We start from the raw sequence: 14,441 nt of genomic DNA, 5'->3' as shown, positions 1-14,441 counted from the left end.
CGTTCGCTTTCCCATCACAGTGCGGGCGTTGAAATTCTGACCTCATTGGTCTGGAGAGGATGCCATATACTTTCCACCCCGGGTATTGAGGAAAAGCTAAGCGAAAGAGTACAAAAGCATGGAGGCGTCCGAAAATGCAGCTGTTTTTAAGTAAACCCGAAACGATTCATATCTATGTCCACCTTTGCTATTTCACTCGCCTTTTCCTTGAAGTCACATCTCCAGGCACCAGCCACTCTATTGTGGGACTTGTCCCGGTCATTGCACTGGCTGATCCAGGGGGGAGCCTGTCCTGCTTTGTGCCTTGCATCCTGCCAACGCCGCCGCCTGCATCTCGCCTGGCGTCAACACGGAGGGTCGATTTCTCGGCTGCACGCAGCGCCGTGACGTGGCTGCTCATTGGAGCATGAACAGCGGGCTTCGACCCTCGTGCGGACGAACGGTGTGACCGTGCACACGTGGGTTTCAGCTGAAACATACCGTGGAGGGGGAGGGGGGGGAATTGGTGTTTTACGCCGTGTCAGCAACTAATGCTATATTACGGCCATGCAGCCAGCCCTGTAAACAGATGTCACGTGCAGAGAAAGATCAGCGTGCCCGAGACGAGAAATGAACTCAGGGCAGCCAACTTTCACTGTATTGGTGACAGGCGCTAACCGTTTGCGCCACCGGAGGGGGAGGAGGGGAGGAGTCAGTCAGCCCATGAGTGAGAAGGAAGGGGCTGGACAAAGAAGTTACTAGAACGTAGAAGGGCTGTGCATTCCAAGTGAACCTGAGCGGACAAGCCGATTACCAGCAGACACCATTTTTCCGCTTTTTTTTTTCTTAGCTAAGCCATAATCGTAAAATTTACCTGCAATATAAATGACAAAGAGAGGGGGAGGGATGGGTTGGGTGAAGGCGCAACATGTTCATCCTGGTTGGCAAAGCCACCTGCATAAAATTAATAGAGGAACAATGTAGGGGAGGTTTCTCTAACTAGTTTTTCTAGTGCACTTTCATAGCAGTCCCAGTCTAGTCATTTATGCGGGGTAGGCCACTTAACAGTGTCCACCCTGTATAGCAGACCTGAGCAAACGCCGGCCCGCCTCCTGTCTCTGACCGGCCCGCCCGCCAGTATATATACTATGTATACAGTACTGGGTAACACTGAGTTAACTATATTAGTCCGGCCCTCTAGAACCATCCCAGTTTCTCATGCGGCCCCTTGGGAAAATTAATTGCCCACCCCTGCTGTATAGCTTTGCTCTGTGTAAGAGCGGCGGGGGTGAGAGGAAAGAAAAGTAAGAGTGTGTGTGTGCTCGTGCGCGCGCGTGTGCTTTAATCTCTCTCGGTCTATGTTTGTGTATGTGGAGCAATGTCAGACTATCTTCATCATAAATTTTCATCGGTCTTCATTTCTGGTTGCTGAACTCTGCAGATACCAGGCTGGTGGAGAATAGACGGAAATAGAAGCAATGAACTAGGATATTAGGGGCGAGAAAGCCGCCGTGATCCTCGGATATCTCTTCGGTACACGCCCCGTCGGCCATCGTACGAAAACCAGAACTGCAATTTCCGATTGTCCTTTTCTGAGGTCCGTCAGTCGGGGGCTGCTTCTATGGCCAGGCGTCTTTTCGGATTCGTCGTTAGTGGGAAATGCTTTCACAGCTGGGAATCTTTAATTTGGGAAGAAGGGGTAGAGGGGAGAGAGAGAGAAAAAAAAGAAGTTAAGGAGGAAGGCAGAACAAAGCAGATTGTGTGAGCCTACATGCAATGACAGTTTGGAAGTAGGTTTGCTGTTCTGGTGCTTGTGTTGGAATGAATTGGAGTTGGTATTTTACGCCGTGCCAGCAACTGAGGCTATATTACGGCAAGGCAGCCAGCCCTGTAAACAGATGCCACGTGCAGAGAAAGAACAGCATGCCCGAGACGAGAAATGAACTCAGGGCAGCCAACCTTCACTGTATTGGTGACAGGCGCTAACCGTTGCGCCACCGGACCGCTCGTGTTGGAATGAAGCATGAAGCGGTGGTGCGTGGCTGACCAAATAGAATATGATCGACTAATGGTACGCCTTGACATGTAAACATTTCTTGCCCAGCTCTTTATCATTTACTTTACGGGATTACTTTGAGAATTCGTGCATTCTGTTCGAGCTGTTTGTGGATTTGCTGGCTGGTTTTGCGACCGCCGGTGACGCTGCCGACGATTAGGCCGATGTCTTGTGAGCAGACCCCGTCCCGTAGAGAGATGTAGAGTTCGTCACTTTGTTTGAAAGTCTCACGTTAGCCTCACGTTGCCAGCGCATGTGCATTTTCCACGTCGCGACCGTGGCACCTTGTTGACATTATCTGACTGGGTCTTTGCGAAGATTTGAAATTTGAACCTTTTCTGTGGATAAAAAGTGTACTGAAAATATACTTATTTTTTGGTGTGCAAGGATGAGGAACGTTTTCTTGGTATCGCTGGTCTTTTGGGTTTTTTTTTTTGCGTATAATGACTAGTTCGTACTGTGTATATTATTTTAGAATGTTTTGAAGGGAATTCATGAGTCATTAGGCTGTGCCAGATCACTTCTTCAAGAATGAAGAGGGCCGACACTAAATAAAAAAGCTCTTCCCCGGTCATTCATATCCGTGCCTACATGCCAAGACATGATGAAGACGAAAATGCGCATGCGCACAGGCACTCATTTAATTCGTTCACACTCTTTTTTAGATGGAGAGAGAGTAATTTAGGCGTTGGAACGGTGCTTACAATCCGCCATTCTTGTTGATGGTTGACGAGCCCGTATCCTGTTACTCCTTGATGCAAGATCCCGTTAGCATTGTTGAGCGTAGCTCGAAAACAGCTATCAGACACGTCGTTTGTCCATCCATCAATGGGCACTCTCACGTTTTGACCCAAACATCGCAGCTACATCTCAACCGTGAAGATGATCACTCAGTGAAAGTGAATAAGCGTGGCGTATATATGGAGCGCTGGTTTCACCCGAGTAAGTGCCAACAAAAGACCGCTAGACAATGGCGACTGGCCATTGATCGTGCAGGTTTGCGGTCTTTCAAGCTCTCTTTACATGGCTTCGAAAACAGGAACTTATTCAGACATTGTGTACGCTCTTGATTTCATACCTTCAAAAACCATTATATTTTTGTCGGGAGATGGGTGTATTTTTTTTAGTGGGTGGGGTGGTACATGCGCATAAAAGAATCCAACAAATCGCATATAAGCCTTATGCTAATTTTCTTGTCAGTTCTTATAATTTTCTTATACAATTTTTCCAGTAGTACTTGGTGGGTTCGATTATAAAGATTGAGGCCGATCATCAAGAACCTGTCCGTCTGCGGTTTACCGTGACGTCCCAAGCCCTCGCCCAGCGACACGTCACACGTATGAAGTGGTGGGAGGAGGGAGGTTGGGCAAAGGGAGGGCAAAATATTTGCAGCTATTCGAGACCACTTCTGTAAGTTTATTAGAACACTTCGCCCTTGATATCTTTCCAACTGCACTTTACTCGCTGTTGATTACCGACGGTTGATTCGCCGCCACTGAATGGTGATCAGTGGACCGCTGAATTGTCGGCTGCTGGAAGACAAGTGGAGCGGCGGACAAGTGAGCGTTCATCTAATCGATGTAGTCCCCATTCACACATTCCAGCTCGAAACCATTACGGTATATGGCTGTGCAGTAAAATAACAATAATAATTTAAAAAATAGCGGGAGAGTGAAATTTTCATTTATGAGTTTAACGCAAGATGGGGCAGGGGGCTGAAAGGGGCCATCAACACACACACAGATGTTTTAGCTTGGCTTCCCTTTAGGCATCATATTCTTCGTGACAATATCCCTGGTGTGGAATTCACATCGAGCATGTATATCACCACTGCCTGTCGAGTCGATAATGTTTGTACCAGAAGACATGTGCCCGCCACTGGCGTATAACAACCGGCGCCAGGGATAGAGAGAAAAAAAAAAAGAATAAAAAGACGAAGAAGCGGCGTTTTCAAATTATTTTGAAATTTTAGAAAAACGTTGTGAGCGTTTCTTCTGTGCAAAGGAAGTTGCGTCGGAGGAAGTTGCGTATACTCGTACTGCTTTGGAAAGACTGTAAGGTCGACTTTCCGGCGTTGTGCTTGGTTGGTGAAGCTTGAAACCAGATCATGTTGTCAGTCCATGACTGCGCATGTACAGTCCTACAATAAGGTGGACCCACGTTGTTCCATCGAAACCCTTTGTACTTTTATTTTTCTCTCCAAGGACCATGTATTCCATGGTCTTGTCCATGTCGTGACTTCCCTTCCCTCAGCTGGCGCCACCTGTGTTGTATATCTGAGACATGCTTTTGTTTCCACGTAAGCAGGCCATTACACTTATTAAAATGGGATTTGGCAAGCTGACACCTCTTACATTTGTGCACACACTTGGACATGGAACAATGGGTAAGGCAATAGGAGAAGACTTAAAAAAAAAACCGAAGAGAAGCCATGTGTCGTCCCTAAGAACTTAAAAAGGATCGTGGTATTATGCAGTTGAGTATTAACCCTTGAGACTGCCAACGTGCTTCTGTACAGAGAGAAAAGACGACGATTTCCAGAAGCCGTAAAGTGGGGGGTAAGGAGGGCGGGGCAATAAATGGAAATGGCTGACAGTGTGGAGGGCATGGCATAGGAGGACAGCCCAACCTTATTCTTTCTATGCTTTTATCTTCTGGGTAGATCAAGTACCCATTTCTGCTGGACAGTTGCAGGGTGGGCAGGGGTAGTCAATCGGCTACATCCTAGAGCAGGCCTGGAACTAGTGACCCTCTGTTTCCCACTCTACCACACTAACACGACTACAGAGCCTCTCTCCGTATTGCTAGCTCTTTACATGAGCTTTCTTAATGGCTGGAAATGGAGTGATGATTGACATGCTTGAGGCCTTATCACTCTTTCTGCAAAATAGGATTATTATTTTACATCAGTTACGTTTTAAGGCTAGGAATGACCAATGCCTTATAACTTCATAAATTTGTTTCTCGATTAGTCAACCAACCCTACCCCATACTTCAAAGCGTTGTGGTAAAAATATATCAATTTTTTTTTTCTTAAAAAAAGTAAAAATAAAAAAACTTAACATAGTATGAAATCCTTTTAAGTAATATCGCTGCTTATCCTGAACTTCTATCTCGCCGACATTGCTCATTTTTTTTCTTTCTTCTCTGCACACGTTTCATTTTGTCTCTTTCTCTAGAACGAATAAGAGAGAATGAACGAAGACAAAGTGAAAGAAAAGAAAGAAAAAGCCCCGTTGGTGAGACAGTAGTGATAAGTGATCACGTACACATGGCTGGTCTGTGTGTATCCCCCTCTGTGTGTTTGTGTGGTATCGTGAGTGCAGACTGTCAGTCTGATCTTCTGTCTTAGCGCATGCTAGTAAAGTTTTTGTCTTGTCTTTTCAGAGTGTAGACACTGGCGTGCGTCCTTCACGGCCTCCACAGAGTCACGGAGCGAAGCGCAAGATTAGCCGCCTGGGTAAGTTCTCACCAGATATCATCGTATAGCGAGTTTTTCATTCACTTGCTCGATTTCTATTAGGAAAATTCACACCGACACAAGCACACACGACATGTTTTCGTGCGTGGGATCGACTTTTGTTTGTTTTTATTCAACGTTTTAATCTATATGTAGGTACAAAATCATTTTCTAACTGCTTTTATTGGACATATACGTTGATGGGAAGGATTTTTTTCTGTTGGGAGTTGGTGGGGAGCAATTTCTTTCCTTTTCTCTCCCCCATCCTCCTGGAACAGCTATTAATCATCGTCCATCAGATGAAATGTGCCGCTAGTTGGCGATATCAGCAGAGGCTTTTGTGTCTTGCAGACAAGCACGCGACTGAACCTCGTGGGAAGATCGGCAGCGGCACGTCCCGGCGTCAGCAGCGTCCAAAGGACGGGGCTCCGCGAAAGCAGCAGTGCCGGCGAGCCCAGCGGGGGAAAGAACTCCCGCACTTCCGCTAGCGCCACGAACGTCACTTCCGCGGCGCCGGTGACCCTGAACCTCGCAGGCTCCAGCCTCAAACGTGTGGACTTCTCCGAGCGTCTGCGCCTGCGCGAGGTCCGCTGGGACGGCACGATCAGGGACAGCGTTGCCCGCCCGCCGCCGCCGCCAGCAACCAGTGGCGAGAACGCGACGTTCTCCGTACCTGCTACTGTAGCCGACGCGTCCGTCGTCTTTGTCGTCCTTTTCGTCGTCTTCTGTCTCCCGCCCCGTCGACAGCTTCAGCACCTTGACAGACAGCCGCGCCCTGCGGGAAACGGAGATACGCTTCCTTAACGACTACTTTGTGGAGCAAGAGCGCCCGCAAGGGCGAATCCGCAGCCCGCCTGACGCACGTGCAGGTGGAGGTGCCAGGCGGCAGCGGCCACGAACACGCCAAGGGTGCCCAGCGAGGACATGAGGTGGTCGGGGTTCGGGACAGGGAGGACAGGGTCAGCAGCCGGGGGATTGTCGGTGGGAGGGGGGCAGCTAGCGGCCATGGGGGAGGAGACGGCGGCGGAGCTGCATTCTTGTCCCGAGACCAGCCCGTCGGCGCATGCGCGAACATGATCAACTCGGACAGTGAAAGACCCACCGTGAGGCGGGACGGTGGGGGTGAATGGGGCGAGGCCGCTGGCGGGCCGCGAGGCGTCATCAGGGGCCTCTAGCTCTCGCATGCAGAAGATCAAGAGGACGCTGAAAGATCTACCCAATGACGAATGTGAGTTTGGTTCCTACTTGTTTACTTCTACCCTGGTTTTTATTCCTGTGGTTTGTTTGTTGTTGGTTTTCAACCGATTCACGTAGGTGCTCATGTTTCATTGAAACTATGTTTATGGCAGAGAGAGTTTGCATTTTGACCAGTCCGTGGCAACTCCCCACGTTTTAGTGTCGCGGTTACAAGCTTTCAATTTAAGCTGCGGTTTTACGAAGTGTTTTTGTTTGTTTTCTTTATATGTATGCATTAAGTATGCTTGATTATCTTTTGTAAACCAGTGCTCAATTTTTAGTATTGTTTAGAGTCGCTGTCATTTTTAATTGATCAAACATGGTAGTAAGTCTGTTAATCTTTGTTTATTTACTCATTCATTTATCTTGTACTGTTTATTTACTCGAAGTTTAAGAAATATGTTGCAGTTTAGTTGTTACTTCACCCATTATTTGTATTATTTGCTCATTCTGCACTGCACAAGAGTCACAATGCGTGTGTGCTTGTCATCTTGAAAGTGTCGTCCAAAGAAAAAAAAAAAAGAGAATTTCCTTAGGAAGTTTGCTCGTTACTCCCGCGCCCCGCGCGTTTTCAGTCACGGACTTTTTCTTCTTTTCTCTGAATCAACAGAAAATAATGATCTTAACGTACTTAACCTTTTAACGAAATTTTTGTTTAACTTTGATTCATGTAAGCTGCTGAACGTATCGGATGTGGCTCTCATTAGGGACCTCATCGTGCAAGTCTGGACACTCCTGCCAAGGAAAGCTCGTGCCGTGTCTGTGTGCGGTCTGTGCTTGTTTTTGATCCTGGTGTTGATAGTACGTGCAGGTCTTGGGCCACCTTTTCCCGTCACGTTCGCCTCCTCTCTTCTCCCATCGGTGGACTAACCTCTCCCTCTCGCCATTTTAATTCACCCCAGACCCCTCCCCACCTTGTGTGACAGCATACCTTACGACATCAATAAACAATATTGATTGTGCGGTGAGTTGCGACCTTTTCGAACCCGTTGTGGGCTTGCCACGGTACAGATTGCAATGATGCGCACCGGCAGTAATACTATTACTCTTATTTCATTATTAGTATGCGTTGTGGGCAACATAACAGTTCCCAAGAGCAGGTGGAGCATGGAGAGATTGCCCGTACCCCCAGGCCAGGTCACCTGAGGACTAGATCAAAGAGTATCCTTGAGATGAGAACCCGAGAACCCGTTCTGCATCATTGCTCTCTTTTTCTTTTTTTGCTTAGAAGGCTTCATTTGAACTGCGGGGTGGCGTCTTCAGTAATGTGCGGACACAGGTGGTAGGACTATAATGCATCACAATACTGTTAGTTAAATAAAGCAGAATGTGGCTTTGTGTGTTCGTACGTGCGTGCGTGCCTGTGCTTCAAATCCACGTCTTGTCCAATCCTAACCATAGTTTGCAGAACGACCATTTTGAGCTTCGACAATCACTTAGGCATGTTTGATTTAAATATGCAGTCACCCGTCGCTCTGAATTAAAAATTCTACTACTCGTTTAGCTAGACAAACACGTCAGTTAGAGTAGATCCTGCTCGGCCTTTAGTATTCAGACAACGTGACTGTGCACCCGGCCCCTGAGCCCAGACAGAAAGGCACAGTCATCATTACCCGGACAATACCGGGTGCCCTTGCTAATATAGTAATACGATAATAAGCTGTGAAAATGTCGTGACTTAGGAGGGTAGAACTACACATTTTCTTGGGCATCGTTCACTGCGAAGGCATCGCTTTTACCATGCAATGATCGATGAGCGTCACGCTGAAATCGTAGCGTGTTTTGTTGTCCGAACAATTGGCGTAAACAAGTTGCCCGTAAACAGGAACTGGAGACACACGTTGGTTATTCATGACCTGCTTCAACAACAGTCCGCTTTTTCAAACTCATATTTCAGAATTTTTTGTCGTGTTTGCGTGCGTGCGTGTGTGTTGGGGAGAGGAGAGTTGGTGGGTAGAGTGGAGGGGGGTGTTAAAACGCTTATTATTTATGAAATATGGAGATTTTTTCTCACTCGCTCTCTCTCTCTCTCACGCACACACACCCTGTCCGCCCCCGCTCCTGCCTCCACTGTTCGTGTAAACACTGAAAGACTGTTTTTGCGTGTTTGAACTCCTTGTGTGTTGATCTCACGCGCGGCGTACCCGGGAGGTGCCAGAACATTGGTGGGGCCATTGACACGCGACGCATTGCACGGCTGGGTCACGTTCAGCACCGTTACACCGTCTCGCTGTCCCTCCCGACTTTGATGTGGTGTGAATCGATTAAGGTGTTGACGGTCGGCGGCTGGGTCTTCCAGCCTTTTGCTTGCGGCTACAGAAAAGTATTGACCCTCCGCTCCCCACTTCCGCCTGCTGTCATTGACCTTGCCGTGAATACAGAAAGAGAGAGAGAGAAAAAAAAAAGAAAGATGTTTGCCATTCAAAACTGTGCCCGTTCATGTGTGAACAGTTAGTGTGACACCATGCTGACAACTTTCTCCAGCAAGGAGCGACCGGTAAGGTCTAAGATGCGGAACTGGTTTTGGAGCTGGTTGGGATGCACACGTAGTTCAGGTTGATAACTGTTGATGCGTCCTTCTGGCCTGCCTGTGGTCTCCTGTGACTGTCGGTTTGGCAGCGAGTAATGTGTCACACCTGGCTAGTCCAGGCACTTGCAGCACTCACCATCCTCACGGTATTCTTGGCAAGTCTCCGCCCAGCCGTCACTCAGACCCTCCTGCGACTTTTCTCCAAAGAATGCGTTTGATGAAGTTGTGTGTGTGTGTGTGCTAGCACCAACAGTTCCTTCTTGCACCCTGCCACTTTCATTCACCTTTCTTGTAAATGCATTGCCGTCCTTCCCCTTGGGGTTTTCGTGGCTACGATCTTCAACTTCGTTGAGTGGATAGGTGGGAGTTGGGAGGCGAAACTGCACTTGCTAGTTGACCCTACCCTTAGTTTATCGTCGCTCCGTAACAGCCGTGTGGCTCTCGAATTCTGACTTATAGGTTGCAATAGGCGTTGTTGGACCTCGTCGAGATCTGGCGCAACCTTGATACGCCAAGTGTCTTTAAGTCCAAACGGTTTTATTTGCTCACCTGTCGCCCACTCCTTGCCTAACTGTGGTGGTTTGGCTCGAAAGAGGTATTGTTCTGTCAGACCTTTCACCGTATACATACATAGATGTTACCCCCAACACCATGTCCCCACTTCCACTCTGCTGCGTGATCTAGTAATGGCGGGAACCAGGTAACCAATCATTGACACGCCTGGGTCCACTTCTAGCGTCTTGGCCTATTACTGCGAATAGAGATGATATAGTGGGTACAGTGCGGTAAACAAGCCATAGAAATGTGACACAGGATTTCGCTTCTGATTCACAAAAGAACGGTTCACGAGGGCACAGCGAGGGCACCTTGCTCTGCCAGTGTCAGCCAAAGCGTTCTGCTTGTGAACAGATCGGTGCCCCGACGAGTTTAACCTGAAAGGACTTCGATTCCCGAAACTCTTGCTGTACGTTCTCCTTGCAAGGAAATTGCGGGTGATGGGAGAGTAGTTTTCAGCCATCGCTGAATGCTCTCTGATTAATTAAGCTCAATCTGTAACGGATGTTTATTACCCCCGGGTGGAGGTTATAAGGAGGTGGTTGATAATAGTAGTCGGGGCTGAATCCTAAGAGCATGGTTGACGAGGAGTATGATTAATGAGGTGAATTGTGCTCAGTGAGGCTGACGAGCACAGGCTGATGAGTTTTTTCGTGGGTGAAGGAGAAAGGGAAAGGACAGCTTGCACGGCACTGCTTTCCGGTCTTAGACGGATGATGTAGCTTTGTTCTGATTCTGTAAAAAAGAAAAAAATATTAACGGAACTTTACCAACGAACAAACAGCTGCGCCAGGCGAGCATCGAACCCATTCGCCTTGGGGTTCGGATGCCGGAGCTCTAACCACTAGCTGTAGTGGTTGGCGGCCTGCTGACGCCTGTCACCACGAAAGTTAGAATCAGTGTGCGTGCTTCTGTATGCGTGCGTGCGTGCTTTGTGCATGGTTTCTGGATATAAGGCTATACAAGTATTTACTGGTACTGTTTTGCGGTAAAATGCATTTGATCGGGACATGAATCCGTCGCCTGTGGTACAGCTGAGAGTGATGCCATGTGTCACATTCTTTGGCTTCAGTCCCTTATACTTCAACACGTCCTTAACCCAGCGATTAAAGTACTGATGGGAAGCAACTTGTTTGTTTGTTTGTTTGTTTGTTTGTTGTTTGTTTGTTTGTCTTGTGGTCAAGATCAATGCAAGATACTATTTCCCCAGTTCAGAATGAATACCCCACCCCTTCCATTCTGGAGATAGACGCCTCCAAACATCAGCATGCTCAGAAAGAGGCATGGGTACATTTACATTTGAAAGGTTCCGTTTACTGGGAGGGTAAACGTAGACGTGTCTCTGGACAAGCGTGGCGTACTGGAATTTTTTTTTTTTTACCTCCGTTCATGCATGGACGATGTTTGTAAGCGTGCATCTCGAGAATAGAAAGAGGGCACTCGCACAAAATTTTGCACTGAGTTTCACCCACTCATTAAAATGCAAACATTGCATTCTACTAGTAATCTGGTGCATGAAACAAACGCATGGGCGAAACCTGCACCTGGCCTGCCACGATGCCTCGTCTTGTATGTAGATGACCTATGAGTATAAGACTGTTTTGCTGAGAGTAGAAAGACAGACCAGTTTCCCCTCTTTTCACCCCACCCTCTGCGCGCGTGTGTGCATGATAGAGAAGGTTGTGTGTGAGGTAGGTGAACATGTAAACATATTAGGCTTGTGACAATTGCTAGTCAAGAGGAATTGTTTACTTCATATTTTTTGTTGTTGTTTTTTTTTAGGCGTCCTTGCCAAGCTTCGGGAGAAGATCAGGCAGCAGAGACTTAGCGCGTCATCTTCAGGTGAGTTGACTTTGGTGTGATCACGTTAACAACCACGTACCTGTCACTACAGTAACGAGGGGCATGCTTGTCTGTAGTTGTGTCGCTCATATTACTTTTATTGGTGTGGGGGGAGTAGGTGAGGTAAATGACCAGCGGTCACGTGAATAGTATCCCCAGTGCGATATTGCAAAGGCAAGTAGCAACACTTTGTAACAGAATTTGGAGGAAAGGTCCATAGCTAAAAATTCCAAAGACTAAAAGCAACTGCAGATGTACTTCTGCTCCTCGTACCTTGTGCGCGCGCTTGTGTTTGTGTGTCAGGGGAAAGTGGGAGGGAGGAATGAATGTGAGATCGTTATACTTGCAAGGAAAGTGATCAATCGGCGGACTTCACACTTTTTTACGGTTTTTCACAGCCGATAGGCAGGCGTGACGCCAGTTCAGCAGTTTTCACAACGAGCTCCAGAAATACTGCCGGCGTGTATCTGAACACATTCACCTGCCAGCGACAGGGTCCATCAAGCTTGGCAGGAATGAATCCCCTGACCTCATTCTTTTCGCCGCTCCAACATTAGCAGAGAATTGAGAGTGGAAAGAGAGAAGTCTATTGATGTAATCTATTTTTTTCTTTAGCTGCGCTGCAGGAATATGCAAGATGAACCTTTTGATTGGCTCTTCAGCTCTCTTACCCTTTATAGAAAGTCGTTGCAGGGCTGGCATTTATTTCAGTCACAGGCTGGGCCCCACTGACACCCGCTCAGGTAGAGACCGATCTTATGAAAAGCCTTGGCGCCTTGACCTTATTTTCAGACCACTGCTGGTCAATAGGAGTTACTCGTGTCCCCCCATCCACCCTGCACTCACCCGGCGTCGAGGTTGGTGCCCGAACGGCTGTTGGTTTGGTGTGTGTTGGTGTTGAGGGAGGGATGGAGGAGAACCCTGGTGGCAACTCAACTGCCTTGAAAACATGTCCCCACGCTCACAATCGCCGAAGGTTGTGCGCACTGGTTAGTGAGGGCTTACGTATGGTGATGCTTCGGTGCTTTGGGGACCGGGATTTCAGGAGAGTCTAGTCCCCAAGTCCTTAGGGAACTATGACGGAGCAGCTGGCAAGGTTCTCTATCAGCAGCCCTTGCTGGACAATGGCAGTAAGGTCCGGAGATGACCGTGTTCTCAACAGGACGCTGTTCTCGGCGTCGAGGTAGGAGAGTTGGAGCAGCTTCCACGGGCGCCTTCTATGTCAGCAGGCAGTCAGTGCATCGCACCATACAACAGGATGTCGTCCGTTCGTTTAGAGTTAGGTTCTTGCCCCTGATCTTAGAGTTGTTTTTAAGTGGTTCCTCTTCCATATTCACCTGCTCCGGTGTTGTCCTCGTTTTTCTCCTCTTTCATTCAGTGTCGTGACTGTCATAAGCAGAGTTTAAGTGATGTGTAAAGGTGCATTTTTATTTTTTTTTTTTTTTTTTTTGCCAGTATTGTATTTTCGGAGGATTCTTTTCCCTCTTTCCCATTGATGTATGATTTCTCTTTTTACCTATCATTTGTCTGTTTTTTTTTTTTTTTTCACGCTTTATTCTTCCCTGTTGTCAAGTGGTCCATTAGCACACTGACGGATGGTGGACATGTGTGTGATCTCGGCCGGACTTGATTTTCATATATGTGTAAGCAAGAGGGAAAAATGTTATTGCTCAGTAAGCAAGAACTTTGGACAAAGTGAACAACCTTCACTCCTGCGTGGCAGAGGAATCGGCGGGAATTTTTTAACCAATGATCCCCTCATCCCCCAATCCCCCGCGACCGACGAGAGCATGCAAGTAGCATCGTCCAGGAAGATAACTTTGTGACTACATGTTATTTGACCGCAGAGCATACATCCAGCTTGATATCATCGGATGCCGAGAGCTGGCATCGACGATGAAGCCAAGAGAGAACCTTGCGTGCGTTTTGGGTGTTCTGGAGATAGAAGCGACCTCGCAGTACTAACGAGTCATTCTCGTTATCGTCGGTGACGTCATTACTCGCCAGACGAGTTAGACGGTTTCACCTCGTCAACGTTCAACGTCTTTCTTTCATTCTAACCATGTCCCCTATCCCACCCCCGCCACACACACACACCACACACACCCCTACATTCCTGCGAATGAAAGGTTCTTGACTTTATTGGCAAAGGTTTCCTGCAAGGCGTGGAGTGCTCGTGTGCACGTGATATTCGCGTGAGTCCGCTCGTCATTCAGCGCGTGACCTCAGGAGCGTGACGCGTGGTTTCAATGGTCGCTTGGCGTGTGTGTGAGGGGGTCATGAAGGAGGGGGAGTTCTGCAAGACAGTCTCGCAGCCAGAAATGCGGGTAGGTGGGGAGGGCGGTGGGCCAGACATCTAGACTCTGGGGGCTGTCACAGTTTGGGTCTTATCGCTGCTTGCAAGTCCTTTCACTTAAAAGGGGGTAGGTGGGAAGGTTTGGCGACAAGCCACAAGTGCCGCCACACTTTTTTTTTTTAAACGTTGTCTCTGTGCTAAGTCCTGAGAGGTTAGGTGAAAGGAAAATATTCAGGCTTAATCGTAAAGCAAACACGCTATCGCCATCCTCCCTTCCCCCTCCAGAAAAACAAAAAACTTCACCACCCATATCTTGCGGAGAGAAGGTTAAACCTCGAGGTCTCAAGGCACCGTTTGAGAAAGCATTCGATTCGAATATATATTTTTTCTTTCTCCTAGGCCCAACGTCTGTCGTAAATTTTTCTGCCCAATGGCTTATCGTGAGGGCTGTAGTCGACAAAAGATAGATAATGTTTGGCTGGCGTGT

The 14,441-nt window shown here is 47.8% G+C and overlaps 2 protein-coding genes across 2 annotated transcripts in view; both read left to right on the top strand.

Moving 5' to 3' along the window:
- Positions 1-6,019, top strand: part of LOC112574895 — a 41,436-nt gene extending 35,417 nt beyond the window's left edge. The window contains exons 5-6 of the mRNA XM_025256257.1: positions 5,423-5,495; positions 5,847-6,019. Of these exons, the coding sequence (XP_025112042.1) occupies positions 5,423-5,495; positions 5,847-5,983 (210 nt within the window). The 3' untranslated portion in view covers positions 5,984-6,019. The remainder of the gene's footprint in view (positions 1-5,422; positions 5,496-5,846) is intronic.
- A 568-nt stretch (positions 6,020-6,587) lies between these two features.
- The window catches only part of LOC112574896 (centrosome-associated protein 350-like), a 35,224-nt gene continuing 27,370 nt past the window's right edge, over positions 6,588-14,441 (top strand). The window contains 2 exon segments of the mRNA XM_025256259.1: positions 6,588-6,723; positions 11,599-11,658. Coding sequence (XP_025112044.1) covers positions 6,678-6,723; positions 11,599-11,658 — 106 coding nt within the window. The 5' untranslated portion in view covers positions 6,588-6,677.

Source organism: Pomacea canaliculata, linkage group LG11 (genome assembly GCF_003073045.1).
Source record: "Pomacea canaliculata isolate SZHN2017 linkage group LG11, ASM307304v1, whole genome shotgun sequence".
NCBI lineage: Eukaryota > Metazoa > Mollusca > Gastropoda > Architaenioglossa > Ampullariidae > Pomacea > Pomacea canaliculata.
This window is presented reverse-complemented; position numbering and strand designations above follow the sequence as displayed.